At 37.7% G+C, this 22378-nt stretch overlaps 1 protein-coding gene across 1 annotated transcript in view; it reads left to right on the top strand.

Annotated features, from left to right (window-relative positions):
• The window catches only part of CCDC151 (Coiled-coil domain containing protein 151), a 127747-nt gene that overhangs the window by 63279 nt on the left and 42090 nt on the right, over positions 1-22378 (top strand). The window contains exons 7-8 of the mRNA XM_068226840.1: positions 4274-4451; positions 20724-20868. Coding sequence (XP_068082941.1) covers positions 4274-4451; positions 20724-20868 — 323 coding nt within the window. The remainder of the gene's footprint in view (positions 1-4273; positions 4452-20723; positions 20869-22378) is intronic.

Here is a 22378-nt window from a genome sequence, read left to right as displayed (position 1 = left end):
ATTGTAAATTTTGAAGAGTTCTGAACGGTGTCTTTTTCGATTTATATTTGTTTTCTCTGTAGTGAGAAGTGTGAACATTCTCTTCTAGATGGCACTACTGAAGAACTACAATTGTGCACCCTGGTGCGAAGTGAAGGAACTGTTTTTTGAGAAATTTTGTGTTCATAAGTTTGTTCTTTGTTAAATTTCTTTCAGTCATTTTGTGGTTTGGCAGTATAACCCTTCTCTTTCCGCTTGATTTAAATTTAGCCAATCCCGAATTTCTCTAATTAATTTTTGACCAGTAACGTATGTCTTCTCCGATATGGATATGTTGCTTGATCCTAGCCAATAAAGTTGAGGGGGGTGTGGGTTCTCATTCATGAAACGTCTCGAATTTTCCGCGAGGATATATAAACTGCTGATTTTCTTGTCTCCTGGCCACTTCAGTAACATCTTTCCTAGTGTGATTATGTAGCAGGGGGCGGGAAGCGCCTCTTCCTTTGGGCAGCAGTTCTTCCATAAGGTAATGGCCTTTTAATAACTTCATTTCTTGCTAGCTCAGCAGTTTAACCCTCGGGGCAGGTTCAAAACTTTTATCATGTAGCCTTCCTTTAAAATGTAAAAGATACTTGGTATAAATTCTGTCTCTTTAACTACAAATCGGGATAGAGAGTGCCTCACCCTCTCGAGCTCCCTCTCATATTGTTTATGAGGTGACTACGTTTCCATAACCGTTTTTCTTCGCTTCATTATGTAATAAATTTTCCTATCGTGTCACCTCCGTAGTATGGGATTAGCCCTTGCATAAGCGGCCTAAGAGCCAAACAGGTTTTAAAAAAGGTGTATTAGGAGTGCAAGTTACGCCTCCACTCAAGTTGGTATTTTGGGGCCATGTAATTGTCCTGTTTCTTTACTGTATAGGCCTCAGTAGGTTGGGTATTGTTACCCCTGTTCTTATGTGCCTGGAGGGCAGCTTAAAGGTGGAGTTTGGTGTGGCCTTTGAATAGGCTTGAACTTTAAGAGCGGGTTGCTCTTTCTTAAATTTGGTTTCTGTGTGCCTCGAGCAGGCTTAACTGGTAATTGGGAGCTAGTGCTCCTTGGCATGATTGGGGTTTTCTGCCCCTTTGTTGAACCTTGTTCATAAGTAAAGTTGAGCTCATTGCTCAGGGATTGTGAATCTGGGGCTCGAAGCCCAAAATCCATTAATAAACTGTAATTGTACATCCTTAACTTGTTGATATGCTACTGAGTACCTGTTATTCTTGTTATTTCTTGATCTTGAAAAGAAAATATAACCTTTGTTAAAGTTTTAAATTAACTTTAATTTCGTAAGTTGAGACCTATTCATCCCAGCACCTTCTTTCACCTCTAACTACCACGGATAACTCCGTAACAATCATAAATGACATTTTGATTTTTTGATTACTCTGGAGTTCATTAATCCAAAATATATGGATCCTCTGTGTTGGGGATCTATAATTGGACTTTGGTAAAAACTGCACTCTAACCTTAGTTAGATAATGGTTTGAATCAATATTAGCATCTCTAAGCACTTTTACATTCTGTATCTCATGGTATTTGCAGTGGAAGATGGCAGTATTTTCTATCTGATGTTCAAATCAGTTCATTAGGCAAGTGCCAGTTCATACACTTATAAGGATTCTTTTTGAAGAGGGTGGTCATAATTTTAAGGTTCATCTGCTTGCAGGTGTCAATGAAGTGATCCCCATTGCAGTTGGTTTGGGCATTAACTGGATATTCATTTATGGTGTATCTAATCTTTCATTTCTTACCGCACTGGGTGCTGAAGTCACCTAAGAGAATGACTGGAATTTTTAATTCCTAACAAGACATTTTCAAGTTGAGTCCAAAAGGTCTCAATCTTCTCAGGATTGCTGGAGTTGTCTTGACTGATAGCAGCTTTGATTAGGGCATACGCCTTGTTAGCACATTTGATATTACGAGTTGACAGATGGGGAGAAATTGCTTTAAAGTCTGCTGCATAATCCAGAATAGATCTATGAACTAAGAAGGCTGTGACTAGAAAAACTAAGTAGCAGGTGTGATCCTTGCCTTGGATTTGAACATCTGGTATCCATATATCATTGAGATATACTCTGATTGGGTCCTGAGTTTGATTTCTGGCCAAGTTGGGGATTTTAACCTTCATTGGTTAATTCCAAAGGCTTGCAGGCTGGGTGTTTGTGCTGTCCCCAACATCCCTGAAACTCACACATCACACATAACACTATCCTCCACCACAATAACACACAGTTACCTACACAAGGCAGATGCCGCCCACCCTCATCGGAGTGTCTGCCTTACAAGGGTTGCACCTGGCTAGAAATAGTCACACAAAATTATTATTATTATTATTATCCTCTGACAGGATACGTGTCTTATGAGCTCCAAGAATTTTGAAAGTGTGTTTGTCCAGTGCTTTTGTGACCTCAATCTGGCAACTCTCGTAAGTGTACGGACATTGAGAGTTCCTATATAAAAATTCTGTTTTGGACTTCCTCTTCAAGATGAGGGACCCTTATAGTGGACCTTGATGTTCAAACTAGGTGTAACGTCCACAGAATCTTATGCACTACTTTTACTGCTCACTCTGAGGTACCGAATTCCCTCATAGAGGTTACCAGGTGGGGTATAATTTTCATTTTGTATTATTTCCATTGTACTGGATCAAGTGTTCAGAAGGTAATGGTTGTTTGATGTTTGATTTTGAAGTTCTCTTCTCGTAGGCAAACTACTTTTCCTACAGCTTACAGAGCTTTGCTTGCCCTGGATATCATTCAGGTTAACTCCCAAGATCTTTGGTCCGTTCCGCCGTTGGGAAAGCCTCCTCGTCCACCTTCGGATTGTTGATACAAGAGTAGTTTACCATTGCCTTCTCCTATGCAGTGGTCCTTGCTGTTGACACCCAAGTGATCATCTACCTCAGACATTCTCCTAAACTGCTGCAGCCACCCCTAACGTGACAACAGATGTTGCTTTATTTATTCGAGTAGCATTTTCTCCATCCAAGATCATCACTCCATATAAAGGGATTCATCCACCTAAAGCTGTTGGTCCTTTTAAGGAGTTGAGTTATTTACCACTACTTGATGCTTGGCATTGAGATACTGGCCGTTTGGTCTACTCTATTACCACAGCGAGGTACCCTGGACAGATAATTTATTATTATTCTTATTCTTCTTATTATTATTATTACACTCCCTGTGGGTGGGGGATGCAGATGAATAATACACCCACGGTATCCCCTGCCTGTCGTAAGAGGCGACTGAAAGGGGCAACCAAAGGATGATTGTCTTAGAACCATGAAATTACTTGTGATTAGTACCATCATGCGGGAAACAACATGGGTCACTCTTACTAGTGCGCCGTACCAGGCAGGAGCACCGTGCGGTCAACTCTTCACTTAGAGTGCACCATCGGCTTTTACAGTACCTGTGATTAGTACCACTATATGAGCGACACCATGGTTCTGGCTTGCCTATGATTAGTACCCATTATATGAGGAACACCATGGGATAGTATGAGTGCCTGTGGTTAGTACACTTATGTGATGAACATCATAGGTTTATGTTGCCTGTAAATGGCGCTGCAATGTGAGAAACACCATAGGTCTGTATTACATGTGCGAATTTCATTACCTGTGAGTAGTACCATACTGTGTGGAATACCGCGAGTCTACGCTACTTTTGATTAGTAGTGCACCATGACAAATACCATGGTTCTACTTTCATAGCGATAAGTACCATTATGAGGGGCCAATGATTTGGATTTTGGACCCCTTTAGACTGCAAGCATCATTGATTCAGTATTGTGCTATAGAAGCAGTCCCTTGGTCAGTAATACTATTGTTTTACATCAGTTTCTGTGAATGTGAGGCATTGCGGGTTGAATCCACTGATTGATTCTTCATCCTCACATTTTGAATTCTGGTCAGTAGGGATTTTTGACTTTTAATTTGTCATTATATTTCATCTCAGCATCATCATCATATAATAATAATAATAATAATAATAATAATAATAATAATAATAATAATAATAATAATAATAATAATAATAATAATAATATAATTATTAATATAATATAATATAATATAATATAATATAATATAATATAATATAATATAATATAATAATATTATATATATAATATAATTAATATTATTATTATTATTATTATTATTATTATTATTATTATTATTATTATTATTATTATTATTATTATTATTACAAACCTTTCAAAAAATGTAAACATAAAATGTGTTTTTCAGGTGAATCTGAAACTGACGAGGTACTACAAAGGTTCCTTTCTCAAAAAGAGACTATGTCTCGTCTGACATACTTGAAGAACATCACAGAGAAGGAGAAACGTGAACTTGAAATGAGAAAAGATTTCATGATGGCAGAACTTGAGTCTTTTAAATTTGCAGAAGTAAAAGACAAAGAGGAGTAAGTATTAAATCTAAAATGTAATAAACAATACTCTGAAACATATTAGGAACATCGAACGAAACAAGACTAGACTAATCCTTAAATTCTGAAGTATTAATATTCATTTCTTTTTCTTTTTACAATTTTCTTTACGTCGCTCTGACACAGATAGGAAAGGGCTTGGAGTGGGAAGGAAGCGACTGTAGCCTCTATTAAGGTACAGCCCCAGCATTGACGTGGTGTGAAATTGAGAAATCACACGGAAAACCATCTTCAAGGCTGCCAACAGTGGGGTTCGAATCCACAATCTTCTGAATGCAAGCTCATAGCTATGTACGCGCCCCAAACTGTGCAGCCACATTTAATATTCTTTCCCGATGACAAAATGTACGAGGGCATTTTTTTTTTCAACCTCCGGAGGGTCATAAATGAAAGACAAGTGTACATATCCAAATGAATTTATTACTAAATGTTAGGTACAAATGTGGTTACTTTTCAACATAATCACCATGAAGGTTGAGGCATTTGTCATACCTGTGGATAAGTTTTTCGATCCCCTCTGCACAGTATGTTGCCGCCAGTGAGTTCAGATTGGCCCGAACGTTGGTTTGAATATCTTCATCCTCCTGGAACCTCTGCCCTCCCAGCCACTTTTTCAGTTCTGGGAAGAGGTGGAAGTCACTCAGCGCTAAATCGGGACTGTACGGTGGGTGCTCAAAAACGTCCCACCGAAATTCCTCCTGCAGAAGTTGTTGGGTGACACGAGCACTGTGAGGGCGTGCGTTGTCATGAATGAAGAGGATTCCAGACGTCAGCATGCCTCGTTGTTTGTTCTGTATGGCCCTCTGCAGTTGTCGTAAAGTCTGGCAATAAACAGCTGCATTGATCGTAGACCCCCGTTCCATGAACTCAACAAGCAACACACCTCTTTGGTCCCAAAAGACTGTAGCCATCATCTTCCTGTCGTTGAAGGTTTGCTTAAACTTCTTCGGTTTGTTTGGTGAGTGCGTGTGCATCCATTGACGTGATTGTTGTTTTGTTTCGGTGGTGATGTACGAAACCAAGTCTTATCGCCAGTCACAATTTTCTTCAACAAATCGCCATCTTCAGCCTCGTAACGGGTAAGAAACGTCAACGCTGCTGCCATCCGGTGACTTTTGTAGTCATCAGACAACATCTTCGGAACCCATCAGGCGCACAATTTCCTGTAGCGCAGGTGTTCTGTTAGGATCTTGTAAATGGATGACCTTGAAACTGCAGGAAATTTCTCACACAACTCACTTACGGTAAACCTTTGGTTCTTGCGAACCTCTTGGCCAATTTCTTGAACAATGTCATCTGTTCATCGTGAACATCGGTCCGGCCTTCTTTGAACTTCCTGCACCATTCACGCACAACACCATTACTCATAACGTTTGGACCGTATACTCAACTCATTCATCGATGAATGTCAGCTGCACTATTCCCTTCTGCTTGAAGGAAACGTATCACACTACGCACCTCACATTTGGCGGAAGCGTCAATAGTAGCGGCCATGTTTCCGTGCCAATACCTCGGCTCACACTGGTGTGAGGAAGTTGGCTGTGACCACGGGTAGAGGGAAGGACTTGCGCAGTCACCTTCCATGTGCGAACAGTTCCCACAGCTTGTGTGGTTCTTTACCTGCGCGATCGGAGGTTGGAAAAGAAAAAAAAAAAAAAAAGCCTTCGTATATGTATGTCTAACGTATATTATGATATAATCATATATTCACTGTGAGTGTATATTCAAACTATCTATATACAGTCGAACTTCAATATCTCAAAGTGTCTGAAAATAATTCCAGTTATCGACAATTCAAGATATAGGAAAATGTACATACTACAATTTAAAAAGAAAAGAAAATCATTTGTTCTGTTAATTATTTCCTAATTATTGATGCTATTCTTCTTTTCAACATCTAAAACTTTAATATTATTCTATATTGTATAACAAGATTTATTTGCAATAAGAAGCAACATTCTCATTTAAGAATACTTACAAATTAATATTTTTGAAACAAAATCTATAATTTTCCTGCATAGTTTTCTCTGTAACCATGTGCTCTCTACAATATTCTCTAACAAATTAACAGCATTATATGCATCCTGTTCTGCATATACTTCATGTTTTAGAAAAAAAGTTTACACCTCGGCTTGAAATAGCCTTCAAGATCGCAAAGAATTCGAGCAATAGAACTTCGAGTTATCGAAAATATATGAGTTATACAGGATTCCATCGGGAAACGAAAATTCCGTTGAGATAAAGAAAATTTGAGTAACAGACATTTGAGTTACAGAAGTTTAACTGTATTTAAAAACATGAGATTGAGAGAACAGCTAAACCGACTGACATTGTAAAGCATTCTGACGAAATCTCTTGGCCTGTAGATTTGCAAAGTGTCTTTAAAAGCATAAACATTTCTTGTCATATATTTTTAAATTATTAAAGAAAAATGTAGTGTTCTGGTTGGCCAAAGCACTCGCCAGTACTTCAAGGCTGCCTGACGTCAACTCTACTTCAGCTTCTTTAGCCTGTGTTGTAGCGAGTCATTTGGCTGAGTAAAAGCTATTCAACACAATTTTACTGTCTCTTCCATAGTTCTCCCTATATTTGTTAGCTTGAGTGATTTCAGAAAAATTTAAACTTTTTTCATGTTGTCATTTTAACACTGAGGCTCTTAACTTCTTCCATTCCGGTAGTTAGCAAAGTGAGTCGATCCTCCGTGTCATACTAATGTGCTAATTTTCAATTTCATTTTGACCAGGAACAACTTTTAGTTATTTATGGAATCATATTCCATCAAAACAATACAAATGTCAAGAAAGCATTTTTCATCAATGGTCCTGGGGGCACTAGAGAAACATTTAGGATATATAACACAAAAGTGAGAGCCTCCGTGGCTCAGATGGCAGTGCATTGGCCTCTCACCGCTGGATACCATGGTTGAAATCCCGGTCACTCCATGTGAGATTTGTGCTGGACACAGCGGAGGCAGGACAGTTTTTTCTCCGGGTACTCCGGTTTTCCCTGTCATCTTTCATTCCAGCAACACTCTCCATTCTCATTTCATAGCATCTATCAGTCATTAATATATCACTTTGGGAGTGGCGACCCCATCGTACTAACAGCCTATATATGCTTCATTCATTATATCCCTGACCCAGTCAATGACTGGAAAACAGGTTATAGGTTTTCATTTTCAATACAAAAGTGCTTCAGTTTAGAGCTTCTTGTTATATCGGTAACGTGAACGGGAATAACCACTGTTTTGCTGCCCAGCGGTTCAACAGTGCACATTACATTCAAAATTCATCTAAATTGAAATGAGAGTTCAGTATCTGGATTAAAATTAAATTCCAAAGCAGCTGATGTTAGTCAATTAGCTCAGCTCAATAGGGATAAAACCCCAATGACAAATAGTCATTCATTAATGTGTATGAATCTTCTTCTAAAATATATCATAGGTAACAACATTTCATTCCTTCTGGTGGAAAAAAATGTTCTTGAGGAAGATTTCATGAAGTTTTGCCTGCTTTGGCACATGCTTATCACCGAACAATTATTTATTTATAATTGTATTAAATATGCTCCTCTTCTTCAAAATAGGCTGCTTACATAAAAATATGTGAAATAAGATAAAATGGGTCCACCTATTCAATACATAAATATTAATGTCAAATTATAACTATATTATGTAGAAGCCGGTTATATTCTCATTAAGACATTATTTAGTGGTACTAGTTTCAACATTGCTTGGGTCGTTTTCAGCCATTACATAGTCAAATTAGCACATTAAAACATTGAAACACAAAAAACATCTAAAAGAAACACTTTAAAAAGGAGTCTGTGGTAAAATATATCTTGAAGATTGGCACCATGTCCATTAGTCACAAAATGATATACAGAAGAAATTTGTATTGAATTAGTAGCACTGTATTGGTCACGTTGTGGAATCAGTCTAAATCTTGAATTATTCTGTAACTTATAGTGACAATATATTGTAAAATTGAGAATTAGTTGAGGGGGGACATCTATGAATGAGTGCAGTGGAAACGGTGCCTCCGTAGATGTTTAAAGCTGTCAATGTGGATCACATGTGTACATCCAGAATATAAGTCTGGGAAAGAAAGGGAAAAAGAGAATGAACCGATGTTATTTAGAAGTGGAAATGAAGAGATATATTTGACGGGACTTAACTCCCCTCATGTAGCTTCGAGGGTATCTTTTACCAACGGCAGAGTGTGCTACACTGATTGCTAAATCAAAATGGATGCTGGCAGTAAGAGTTCATGTTGCGGGAGGGCAGAGGAGGGGAAGCAGTGAGGGGATTTAGATGTAGTGAGAGGTTGGTAGGAATATGGGAATTTCTGTTCATACTAAATTTGTGTTTTCTATAAATAGGAATGATTATATCAAATAAAATATTAGGCTTTTAAAGTTGTAATTAGGATTGAAATATTGTTCCAAGCGGATATAAGAATTTTCAAGAATATTGAACAAAGTGCCTTTTTTCTGCAACCTTCAAGATGTCCATGTCATGATTAATGGATGTGAACTGATGATACTAGTTTTAAAGGCTATATTCTGATTATGTTTCTTAAAAATGTTAGTGACCTGACATATATTATTATTGTTAAATGTAAAGGAAGTGTATATCTCTTTTAGGTGCCATTTCTTTGGTTAACTAGTAACAAGAATTCTTCCATATTTTATAACACACATTTAACATGTTCGCTGCTATTGTTACACTGTTGGTATTAAGCGTGTGTGCGTCACAAGTCACCGATGTCTCGTACCGTACTTCGCTGGTATGCATCACGAGGCATGTGTGACTCATCCTATGGAAGTAGTTCTGTGGGCTGCTGGTGGATGGTGAAAGTACCTATATTACTTCGAAATAATTAGATTGACAGCTGCAAGTTATGTCAAGTTCTCACATTTCTCAGCAGGAGGATCCGCCAGCGCTCGGTTTAGCGACAATAATTATTGAAGTCCACGAGTCACCCGTGCCTCGCGTAGCATAGAACAGAGCATTCTGCATGTTGGTAAAGGTTGATTTACATGACCATAAATGCATTTTTAGAAAAACAATAAATGAACATATTTATTTGCTTTATAATATAGGCACTGCATATAAAATTTAAAATAATATATTTTTTCAATAATACTGTTCTCTATTTGAACCCAACTGTCTATTTCTTTTCACTGATCTTGAAATTCCCTAAACTATTTACACTCATGATCTCATTAATTTTGTTATTTTACAATGGCAATTTTTATTTTGAACACAGTGAGTTCAGTTTCAGCATTTATGAACCTTATTAAAACATCCAATGCACATGAATGGTTTGTTTGAGCATTCCTCACAGTACATTGTCACCTCCTTTGTTTTCTTGTCAGCGTCTTTTGATGTGCCACATTCTCGCTGAGCTTTATAGCAAACCACATATCGTCTTCAAACTTTTCTGGCTGGTCCTTCCATCTTTGAGAGAGTGTGCTCACATCTCCTCCCAGGACTGATGACGGGTCCTGTCTGTGGTCCTATCAGGGTTCTTGCAACCTTCTCTTGAAATTGGAGTAGTGGCATTTTTTCGCAGATGTCATGGTGTGAAGTATCCAAGCATTAACCAAGGCCATTCCAATGATAACTTCTAGGGCTACTTTCCTGTACCATTGTAAACCTTTCCATAGACCTGTATAATAGGAAGACATCTGATCACTGAAATCGACCCTCTTTTTAGCTCCATTGTAATCAAGAACAGAAAGAGGCTTCCTGACAGGTTCACTGCCTCTGTTTTCCTTTCCAGAATCTACCAGACAGTCACTATGGCTCGGCAGTGTTGAAAGCATTTGAACAGGTCGCTTGGCAACCCACTTGATAGCTCGAGTACTGTGCTGACACATCTTACCCACCACATCTCCTTTCTTCATTTTCTGTTTCACTATCATCGGTAGTCCACGTCTATTGCTACGAAGGGTCCAACACACAAATGTTTAGTTTCTCAGAAGTGCTTCTGCCAGAGGTACACTGGTGTAGAAATTACCAGCATAGAGGATACGTCCTTCATTTAGAAATCCACGTAGAACTCCATTACAATAGTATGAGCATGACCTACTCCGCTTTCACTCACACTGGACTTTCCTGCATAGATCTTTGTTCTAACAGTGTAGCCTTCTTCCGTACACAGTTTATACACCTTAACTCCATATTTGTGAGCTTTGTTAGGAATGTACATTCTGAAAACTAAATGGCCTCTCCAAAGGAACCATAGTTTCATCTATAACCATTTTTTCCCCCATTGTCAAGGCATTCTCAAAATTTTGGTTTAATTTATCAAGGAGGGGTTGGATTCGATAAAGATGATCACTTGGTTGTTGGTTAGCTTCATTGTCTGCGAAGTGCCAGAATCTCAAGAGAAGAAGGAAATGATCCTGTGGCATTACCTGTTTAATAAGTCGCACATCATATAAGTCAATCTTATACCAGTATGAGTTAATAGTTGGGTGAGGAACAAGACCGATGCACATGATAATTCCTAGAAACTGGTTCATTTCCTCAACATTAGTTTCCTTCCACTTCAAACTTCTGGACCTGCCTTTCTCATTATGACTTTGTTTAAATTGATTGGCATACCTGTTGGTTTCCTGAACCGTAATTTCTAATGGGCTGTCATCCACGAAGTGACAGTATATATCAATGGACTGTCCCTCTTCTAAATGCAACTGAACCTGTGCTTCTCCAGGAAAAACAGTGAAGCCTAAATCATTCCTCGTTATATCACCCCAACTCAAGTCTGATTTATGACTGTGTTTTAACTTGTTCACTGTCACGTTCACTGTGGCTATCATGTACCTCTGTGTTGGTTCCAGAGGACACTGGTGAAGATGATGAACTTGACAATGAAAAATTGGGATCCTTAATATCACTACATTGGATATCTTCATCTCCTAAAAGATCCTTAATATCCGACTCCTCAAATGGTTTCTCTAAACAAGATATCTTGGTTCGTTGTGAAGAACCTAGCTGAGCTCCTCGCAAGTGTTTTTCCTTTCTCATTTTTCTCAAATTTAGATTTTGCCCTCTCTTCCTTTATACAAAGATCTTCGTAAAGCAGGGAACATGTTAATCAACCCTCAGAATAGATTTCTTAGTTCTGGAGTCTATAGATTTAAGTGTAATAAAAGTGACACAACGTACGAGGGTCAAACAGGCAGAAATTTCACTACACGTTATTAGGACATATTAACGCTAAAAGACAACCGTTTTTCTGCCATGAGCCAACATATGTTTGACTCCAACCATCAGTTCACATCCATTAATCATGGCTTGGACGTCTCAAAGGTTGCAGAAAAAGGCACTCTGCTCAATATTCTCAAAAATTGCTTTATCCACTCGGAAAAAAATTTCAATCCTAATTACAACTTAAATAAAATATCTGAAAAGCCTGATATTTTATTTGATATAATCATTCCTATTTATAGAAAACATAAATTTAGTATGAACAGAAGTTCCAATATTTCTACTGTCCCCTTCAAATTTGGCTATCATTAGATTATTTACAACAGGTCGACATTAAAAGTTTTATTGTTCGCCGGGAGTTGTATTCATCATTTGGAAAGCTGTGTGTGAGCACCAAACTGGTTTTTTCTGTCATTCAGAGGGATAATATATTGATTTGTGTTTGACTGAGTGCAGGGTAGATCACGTGACAAGCCAGTGTTCCCAGGCAAGACACGTGCATGACGACCTGCGCTGCAAGCAGGCAAGCTTCTAGAAACAGTCACGACCAATTACAAGAGACCCCGTGAACCAATGATCATCTCAAAAAAACGCACACCCCCGAGCGAAGACTATAAAACGTCATGTTCGCCGTAAATCACTCTCTGCTCTGTTCTACTCTGCTCATTCTGGTTAACTCAATGCTATGCTGCTCTTTCATCGGAACCATGTGGGGAAAAATTCAGCCATGCAAGCAGACATCCACTATGCTAAAATTAGTGCAGCTTTACTATAAAATCTTATGGAGTGAACCTCAACATTAGTGATCCAAGTTTATTTCTTCATGAGAACATTAAGTATTCCAGCGTGTGTGTACACATTCTAATATCTGTTGCATTAGTTACAGCTTACACTTCTGGAACGTGGCAAAATTCATCCCAGTGAATCGCCGTGTATATCAAGATGGATTCTTTCTCTACAATGTGCATCATAATTTCATCGTGGGATGTCTACTGCTGTGTCTCCATGACCTTCTAAGAATGTAAGGCACTTCTGGTTGGAGAGGGAGACTGACGGGAAAATGCCGGAATGACGGACTTCAACCTGGAATTGAACCTCAGCTAAACTTGAGTTCCATTTTAACTGCATTTTCTTTCTCATCTTTGTAAAACTAGAGGATCTTTCTTCTCTAAATCGTAGCTCTATTAGTTTCTTGTAGTAGATTGAGTCACTTTCATTTTCATTTCTTGAGGTGTCATGGTAGTCGAGTTATGTGTGTGTGACTGAAATTTGAAATCTATTAGATTAGCTGTGTAGTCTGTCTTTGAATGAGTTCTCATTCGTAGGATTTAGACAGATTTAAAAATCACTGACCACGCGATAAACTTTGTTTGTTTACCTGTGATATTGGAAATAATCTTGATTGGAGTTACGTGTAAAAATTTGTGAGATAGGGTCGAATTTAGTGTCATTTTACAATCACTTGCATTCTTTAGGATCGAGTCATCTAATTTCATGACATTTCAGGAGGACTTATAAATCTAATAATCACTTAAAATAATAATAAATTTGAATAAAGATCAGGTTAAGAATGGAATTAAACGGTCGTGAGCTATAAATTATCTTAGATTCCTTATATGTGAGATTTAATGTGCTCAGCTCATGATGCGCCTGGAATATGGCAGTCCTGCGAGAGATTAATTGAATAATTTATTGATTGGATAATTTATTATTGAATGATTTGTTGCTTGTATCTTTGGGAGCACAATGTGATTTATTATAAGTGGAGCACACGTTGAATACATTTGATGAATAGGGAGTAATAATAATGTGATTAAGGCTCACGAACGCTACCTTTTGCGACTTACAACCCATATGATGGTGATGATTATGGAATTCTATTAGAATCTTCAAATTTTCAGAAATTTAGATGAATCGCTGTTGCTGTTTAATGAGTATTTCATTTCGAGTGATACCATGAATTTCGATCACTAGCCACTATTGGAGTGAGAATATTTCTAGACATGAATTCACCCTCTGGATATTATTGATGCGACCATGCTAAAAATAATGAACTAATTTATAATGGCAGGATTCGTTGTAAATACTGTGTATATAAAAATACGTGTTACCTTGTGTGTGTGTGTGTTGTAATTATGAATATTTTCATGTTTTTTGATTGTTTAGTGTATTTAATCTGGTCGTGCATTTATTGCAACGGCACGGATTGTGTTCAACGTTGTTTTGCCACCATGATTACTTGTTTAGCACCTCTTAAGGAACAATTTGTTGAGATTAGTGTCGAGTAAGACCAGGCTAGGATTTGATTTGCACTTACCAATGATTTAGACGAAAAATCATCTCGTTATTTTCCAGCAAAGGCAAGCGATTTATAAATCAATCTTTAACTAACTCACACGTGGATATGAGAAAATTTTCAATGCATTTATATTAAAAATTCCAAAATATTTTCTAACTGATTAGAAACTTTAAATGCCATGCAAATATAAATTTAATGTTCACAAATGGCATAATCAGCTTGAATTTAGGTGATAACGAGTAATTATAATAATAATTAATTGGATGATTAATTAATTAGAAAAATGTGTGTCATAATTATAGCGAGAATTATTTAGTGAGATACACTCATTTGTAAACACAACCGTGTGATGATAAAAGTAAATGCTACACAGATAAGATTGGAGATTAATAACAATAATAATTAATTAATTGTAATTTTGGAATTAATTTTGATTTTCCAACAGAATTTCTACTAGTGTTATTAATGGACGTTACACACTTTAGTTAATGAAATTCATCAGAATTCAACATTGACCACGTGTTGGGATTGCAATAAATTAATGGAACCTTAAGTTGATTTTATTGTGGAATAATAAGTGAGATGGCTGCCTACTAATTTTGTGTAAATCCTCATTGAAGTCTCTGGATACTTTTATTTAAATATTTTAATTTTTGAAGGCAGTGAAGGCCTAACCTTTTGTTAATTTTCATTCCAGAATAGTAAAGTTGGAGGATGGGGATGATGTTTGATTGGTTATTAACTGCTACAGGAAGACCAGACATTATGAAAGCTCATTGTAATTAAATCCCAGCAAGGATATTTTTGTGTTTTTAATGCTTATGTTAATAAATGTAAGTGTGTTGTTTTAAATTTTACTTTTTTTGCTTTGTCATCACCTCTTTTTCCCTTAAATACCTCTAAAAATGGAAAGCCAGGAACGAACGGTCCACCCCGGGATCTCTCGCTCACTGGCTGGGCTTAGCTTGGCAAATATGGGGGCACTACAGCCTCTCATTACACCTACATCCCCTCACCGCTTCCCCTCCTCCGCTCCTTACACAACACGAACTCTTACTGCCAGCCTCTGCTTTGACTTAGCAATCAGTATAGCACACTCCACCATTGGTGAAAGATACACTTGAAGCTACATGAGGTGGCTTAAGTCTCATACTCATATACTCTTCATTTCCACTTCTAAATAATATCCGTTCATTCTCTTTTTTCCTTTCCTTTCCAGACATCTATCCTGGATTTAGATATATAATCCATATCAGCAGCTTTAAAGAAATGGGACTAGGGTTGGACGAATAATTTTATATAGAGGATGGTTGGCTAGTTGCACTTCCTCTTAAAACAATAATCACCACCACCTCAGCTCTTGTTCTTTTCCAACCCCAAAGGTATTAGATAGCGTGGCCTATGGAGTCTTTAATTTTCATGCCCTTTGTGGCCTTGACTTTCTTTGGCTGATGTCTTCATTCTTCAAAGTGTCGGATCACTTCCATTTTTTCCCCACTGATTAGTGTTATATAGAGGATGGTTGTCTAGTTGTACTTCTTCTTAAAACAATAATCACCACCACTCTGTCCCATTCAATTTTTTCCCTCTCATTAGTATTAATAGAGGATAGTTGTCTAGTTGTATTTTCTTTTAAAACAATAATCACCACCTGGAGCATATTGAAGTTGTTGGATTTCTTGTTCTGGCTCATTTTTTAAACATGGAAATTCCTCTTCTCAATTCTCTGAATCGTCTTCAATGCTTTCTGTACTTCCTGTGTATCTAGGAGTAATATTCACATTGATTAAAGAATCAACCTGTTTCGGCTCTCTGTTGCGATAACTGTCATCAAAGTGCTCTTGTTGAAGAAATATGTTTGTGCACTGAGTTGGGCAAAAATCATGATTAAGGTAGAGGAGGGTAAGAGTGAGCTCTTAGTTTATTTTGGTTAAAAACTTTCTTACTACACTGTACCATAGGAAAGTAAAACAATCAAACAATGTTAATAAGTAGTCACACGTACAATTAGATTAATTTATTTTTAGAAGATTTTTGGAAAAGCGTACTCTTGGCTGTCCTATGCGGTTAAGAGTATGCATTACAGATGCCAAGACCCTGCAAATAAAAATGATACTGTCCCTATACGATAATACAATTAAAACAGTTTTCAACTTTGCCCAGTGAGAAAACAAGTATCTGAAAACACCTAAGATGTCCGGAAACAACTAACAATAGTCACAAACAAAAGCGCTTTTGCCCTCGTAAGAGGAACAGAATTTGTGCCACCACTCAGAACATTCATTGCACAGCACTCAGTCGTCATCCTGAACTTCACCACGACCTGGACAGATGCATTCCTCATTTTTAGCCACCTTTGAAGTTGAGGGTTTACCAGTGGCTTTGGACGTGATGAAATTAAGTTTCCGCCTATTTGAGCTCCTCGCAAGTGTTTTTCCTTTCTCATTTTTCTCAAATTTAGATTTTGCCCTCTCTTCCTTTATACAAAGATTTTCCTACTTTTTTCTTGTGTCTCCATGAGTGCATTTTTGTATGGAGAATCTGACAGAATTTCAGACCTTCTTTCATACTTTGGCAGTTGGTGAAGGACACTGATTCTAACACTTCCATTAGATTGGTCGTTTCCTATTTCTTCAGTCATCTTTTCAGCTCTCTCTACATCTGAGGCCAGTTTCGTAACTTTTCCCTCTACTGGGTTTTCTTCGAAGTCCTCTTCAAGTATTGTGACATGAGTGACCTCTGCGGGAAGAAAATTTTCCTCCGAGAAATCATTAGGATTGAATGGGTAAATACCCATAGCAGAAAGTGAGTGTGCGGCTTTTTCAGCATTTTCTACTCTAACAGCCCGCATACCTGCATTTGAGTAACAGCTCTCCCTGGATGGGAACGAAACCATTTTTCTTCGATGTTAGGCCCCTTTAAACAACAAGCATCATCATCATCAGCATTTTTCTGCTTCTTCAGCGCAGATCTTCTTGAAGGGAGCAAAGATTACCCTAACCAGTGGCTGCATCATGTGACTTGTATGAGGTGGCAGGAACAGAAGAATTACGTTATTCTTTCTACAGAAAATAACAGCTGGGAGGGAACAATGGGACACATGATTGTCCAGAATCAAGAGAACAGGGTCATCGGCAGAAGGCTTCATGTGATTAATGAAGTATCATAACCACGGCAAGAAAAGCTCAGTGTTCATATACAGTAGAACCCCGTTTGTCCTAAATAAAGGGGGTGGAGCCACTTTGGTTGACACGTTTTTTCAGATGACACATTGTAAATATTTTCAGAAGTTAAATGTTGAAATAAAAATGCATAACCTCTGTTTTTCCAATGCTTACAACAACGTGTTTTCATTTAGTTGACACCATTCATCAATCAACACACTCTTGCCACTGTACTTTTAACACAACTGATTACTGTATACTGTACCTTGCTACTGTATTTCAACAGAACTCAGTCCAGATCCTGGGACAGTGTTTGTAGGATAAGAATAAGATAAGATACAGTGCCGTTATGAGCAGGTATTTCATGTTGAAATGCGGTAAGAAAAACATTGGAACTACAGTATAGAACTACAAGGCCAGTGGAACGATATTGGGTGAAAGAAAAATATTAATGGAGAAGGGTCGCTGGACTTCCCTGGTTTCCTAACAGAAGCTGCAGTATAGTTCGAGACAGTAAACAAGGTGAAACTCCCGCAACTGAAGCAATGTTAACCATAGTCTACATAATCTTCATGACGAATAAAACAGTAATAATAATAATAATAATTCCTGCTTTTTCAAGGAAAAAGCGTATCATTGAAAGAACTGGAGGGTAAGAAACTGTTTTGTTTTATGCTACACGTGCATTCTGGATTAAGTCATAATATAAAAATAGGGTTTGCCTAGTAGCTCTCATCACATATACTATAATCTAACAGCTTCATATCTGTATTGATAATTTGAACACACGAGTATGAAGGATGAGTTGTCCACCTAATCAATACTGTACTTTATTTTACAAAGTGTCTAGCACATTTACATTTAATGTGCGCTCTCATTACATATAGCAAGAGAATTACTAATATCGACGGCTAAGAACGAGAGGGTAAAAACAAAATATTAAAATACAATTTTGCCAGAGCATTTTGGTTAAGCTGGGTTTTGGTTAAGCGAAGTTCGGTTAAGCGGGGTTCTACTCTAACCAGATTCTGAAATTGTAGACAACATGCCTGCGGGTTCGCCCTCGAAAAGTTCCAAGTTCATGTGTTTTCTAGGGAAGATAAGACCCACTAGTATGTAATAGCCAGTCGAATTTACACAGAAAACTGCTGAAATGATCTGACCTCTCTCCCCAGACTTGATTTTGCGAACACTTCTCTTACCATTTTTCGCATAAACCCTAGGTGACTTGTCTGGAACAGTGGAAACTCATGTTTCATCCATGTTAAATATTTGGTGAGGTTAGGTTGACTAGAATCTTTTAAGGCAGTCCTTCAAATTGACAAAGAATCTACTTGCCTGAACTCTGTTAAACCCCATAGCTCTCACTAAACACTGTTTAGGGGGTGCAAAGAAAGAGGCCCTGTCTCTTACAGAAGCTCACTACCCAATCCTTGCCTCCTTGCTTTCTTTTCTCCTTGAATGGATGTTGAAGTCCTTTCAAACTTGCAAAATCATACGCCACCTTAATCAGTTGTTTTCTCGTTATTCCATGAAATCTTGAATATGTTTTGCCAGCTCACTTTCCATGGATTCATTAAAACTTTCTTAAATTGGTTTAATGATTCTGGAATCGTGCCCTGAAGGGACAATAAAAATTACTAACTGAAAATTTATTTTTTCCCATCTCATTTACTGTGTGTCAACTAATTTGGAGCCTAAAAGACAATACTCACTGCTTTAAGCCTTTTCCAAAGAGTAGCTTCATTGACTCCTATTTTCTTGGCCACGGATCATTGACTCTCTCCATTTCTTAAAAGAACTGTTGCATTATTAAACATCTTTTGAGTAAAATTGCTTCTATCTTTCGTCCATTTGTATTTATCCATAATGATATTCAGAAAGATAATATTACTGATCATAATAACAATTATAGTTAATATTTTGCAAGAGAAATCTGATTGCGTTGACTATGATAGAGAAACAAATGATGAACAGATCACTTTTCATAAGGCATCCAAGAGTATGCACCTTCAAATGTGGTGCATACTCTTGGCCATTCAGTTCATAGTACTGAAAAACTCACTAGATGGCAGATGCATTAGCATTATAATGGATTTGGACAGTAGCGTGGACTATATGAACACACAATTCTTATTGTATAAAAATAATTCACTCCATTTAAACTGAGAAATGTTACACTCTAATTATATGAGTGATAAAATTTACAGTGAAAGTATCTCTCGTTCATAGCAAAATTCACGGAGCTCCTAACTCTCTAGTAAACAGCACGCAGTAAGCAACTTCTTACCATGCTGCACTGTCAAATCCTTATCAGTGTTAGCAACGGTTGAATTAAACCACTGCGTACTCTTACCCTCCTCTACCTTATATTTTTGCTGTTTTTATCTCCTTTCAAAAACTTGACATCACACAAGATTTCTAATCTTCATTCCTATGGTATCCAAATTCTGAAACCTTTGGACTGCCCCACATATTGGAGATATGTCCTTTTTAGTGCAGAGGTCAAATTTCCCCTGATTGCAATTGGTTTGGGAGTAGGTTTCAACTCTAAGTTTTTTGAATTCACAAACATTTTGAACCCTTCTGATCTAGGGATTGTAAGGAGTTTGTCCACCCAGTTTTCTTGTAAGGCATCTGTTCTTAAGGTAATTCGCTGTTGAAACAGCCTCTACCCAGAAAGAGGGAAGAACTACGGAATGCATTAATAAACTTTTGCCCATCCATACAAGTGTACGTTTCTTTCTCGTTCAGCTACTCCATTTTGTTCTGGGTTATGCAGAATCAACAGGTTTGTAGAATCCCAGAGTTCTTCAACAGTGCATCGAATGAGTGAATGAATGAATAAGTAAATAATATGTCTTTCTTTCTTTTTCAATCTGGAAAGATGTTTGGTCCTGTTAATGCTTTCTGTGTGCATGTCCTTTGGCTTTAATTCTCTCCTTCACTCGTCGTCCAGACCGAGCAAGTGGCTGTGTGGTCTGGGTCATGTAGCTATCAGCTTGCATTCGGGAGATAGTGGGTTCGAACCCCACTGTCGGCAGCTCTGAAGATGGTTTTCCATGGTTTTCCATTTCACATGAGGCAAATTAAGGCTTCAGTCACTTCCTTCCCACTCCTAGCTCTTCCTTCTCCCATCGTCACCATAGGACCTATCTGTGTCAGTGTAACGTAAAGCAGATTGTTAAAAAAAAAAAAATCATCATCCAGAGTTTTAACAAGATACTCTCTACTGTCTAGTGTAAGTATTTGCTGTACAAAGTCAACTCAAACTGTGCAATATGAAATATCTTACATGGGCGATGACCCAGATGTTAGTCCCCTTTAAAAAACAATCATCATGTTTAGATTGATGCTTTCATGACCCGTAATTGTAGACATGGTAATAAGCTTTTGTACTTTTGCCATGTCAAGAAAACAAGCTGTAAGTCCAAAAGCCTATCATCATCATCATCATCATCATCATCATCATCATCATCAAATATATTGTATATACCAAAGAGTGTTGAATCTCATTTGGCAGTGCTCCAAAACTATATGTTGATAATGTCTTATCTTTTTTACAGAAATATGGAAGAAGTGGAAAAAATCCGGCATCAGATAGAAGAATTCATACGTCAAAAAGAGCAATATGAAGAGCAGAAAAGGAAAATTATAGAACAATTAATTGATATTGTACGAATTCTGTGCATAATTTGTAAAAAATTAGAGGTATGTTTATTAAAATACCATATAGTAGGATCACTAGATTTTCATTCGTTCATGTTTCTTTCATCTTGTGGTTTTCAGTTGGATTGGCTGTATTCCTTTTAACCCTTTCAGCGTGCAGCATTTTCTCACTCCACCTTACCTCATGATATATTTACTTAAAAGATGAGTGCATAAATAGACATACACTATGCTCAGCATTTGTGGCATTAGTTAGACCAAATTATGACCCATCTTCTGCCTGGCTAGATTTTCGTTCATGCTGTCACACTGAACAACTAATTAACAGAAACTGTACCGGTTGGTAGACCTATACGCCGCACATTTGAATTTTCCGCTTTAAATTACTTTCTAACGGAGAAACTCTGAACTTTAACAACTGAATTAATCCAACAGTTCCTCAGAAGATGCCACTGTGTGTATTTCGATTTGTTTTGTTTTTTTGGTTCATCAAGAAGTGTGGACCTTCTCTGACAGATGTCTCTACTAAAAAACTATGATCATGCACCCTGGTGCGAAGGGAAGGAACTTTTTGAAGAAATTTTGTATTCGAAAGTTTGTCTTTACTAAATTTTGTTCTTTCATTTTTTGGGTTGGCAATATTAATCTTTCTTTCCGCCAGTTTCGAACTTAGCCAATCCCGAATTTCTTTAATTAATTTTTGACCAATAGTGTCTTTCTTCTTCGATGTTGATGTATAACTTTCAGCTACCCAATAAAGTTGAGGGGGTGTGTCTTAATTATTCATGAAAGGTCTCGAAGCTTTCACGAGGGTTTAAAAACTGCTGATTTTTACGGCTCTATGCCACTTCAACAACATCTTGCTTAGTGTATAGAAGTATAGCAGGGGGCGGGTTGCGCCTCTTCCTTCGAGCAGCAGCTCTTCAGCAAAGGTAATGGCCTCTTAACATATTTATTTCTTTCTTGGTCAGCAGATTAACCCCCGGGGAAGGTTCGAAACCTTTTCAAGTATCCTATGTGTTTAAAATGTAACTTAGTGCTGGCTTATGTAAACATTTTCTTATTACTTTAAATGTAAATCGGGGATAGAGAGTGCTTTACCCTCTCGAGCTCCCCTTCATCTTGAATTTGAGGTGACAACGTTTTTGTAACCATTCTTCTATTCCTTCTTAATGTGTTAAATTTATTCTGTATACGTGTCACCTCCATAGTATGGGAATAGCCCCTGCTTATCGGCCTAGCGCCACTTAGGTTTTAACAAGCTTCATGTAGGAGTGCAAGTTCACGCCTCCATTCATCTTGGTATTTTGGGGCCATTTAATTAAATTGTTCTTTTTCCACGAAGGCCCAGTAGATTGGGTACGAGATACCCCTGTTTATTTTTGTAAGTTGTGCCTTGACGGCAGTGAATTCTGAAGTCTAGGTAAAGCCTTTATAAGGCTTGAAAAATCGAGAGTAGCTCAGCTCTTTCTGGTATTTTGGAAGGTGCCTCTGGCAGGCTTGAGGTTAAAAGTGGGGAGCAAGTGCTCCATGTAATGAGGGGTTTTCTGCC

This window comes from Anabrus simplex, chromosome 3, assembly GCF_040414725.1.
Source record: "Anabrus simplex isolate iqAnaSimp1 chromosome 3, ASM4041472v1, whole genome shotgun sequence".
NCBI lineage: Eukaryota > Metazoa > Arthropoda > Insecta > Orthoptera > Tettigoniidae > Anabrus > Anabrus simplex.
Note: the sequence above shows the minus strand (reverse complement) of the source record. Positions and strands in the feature narration are given on the sequence as shown.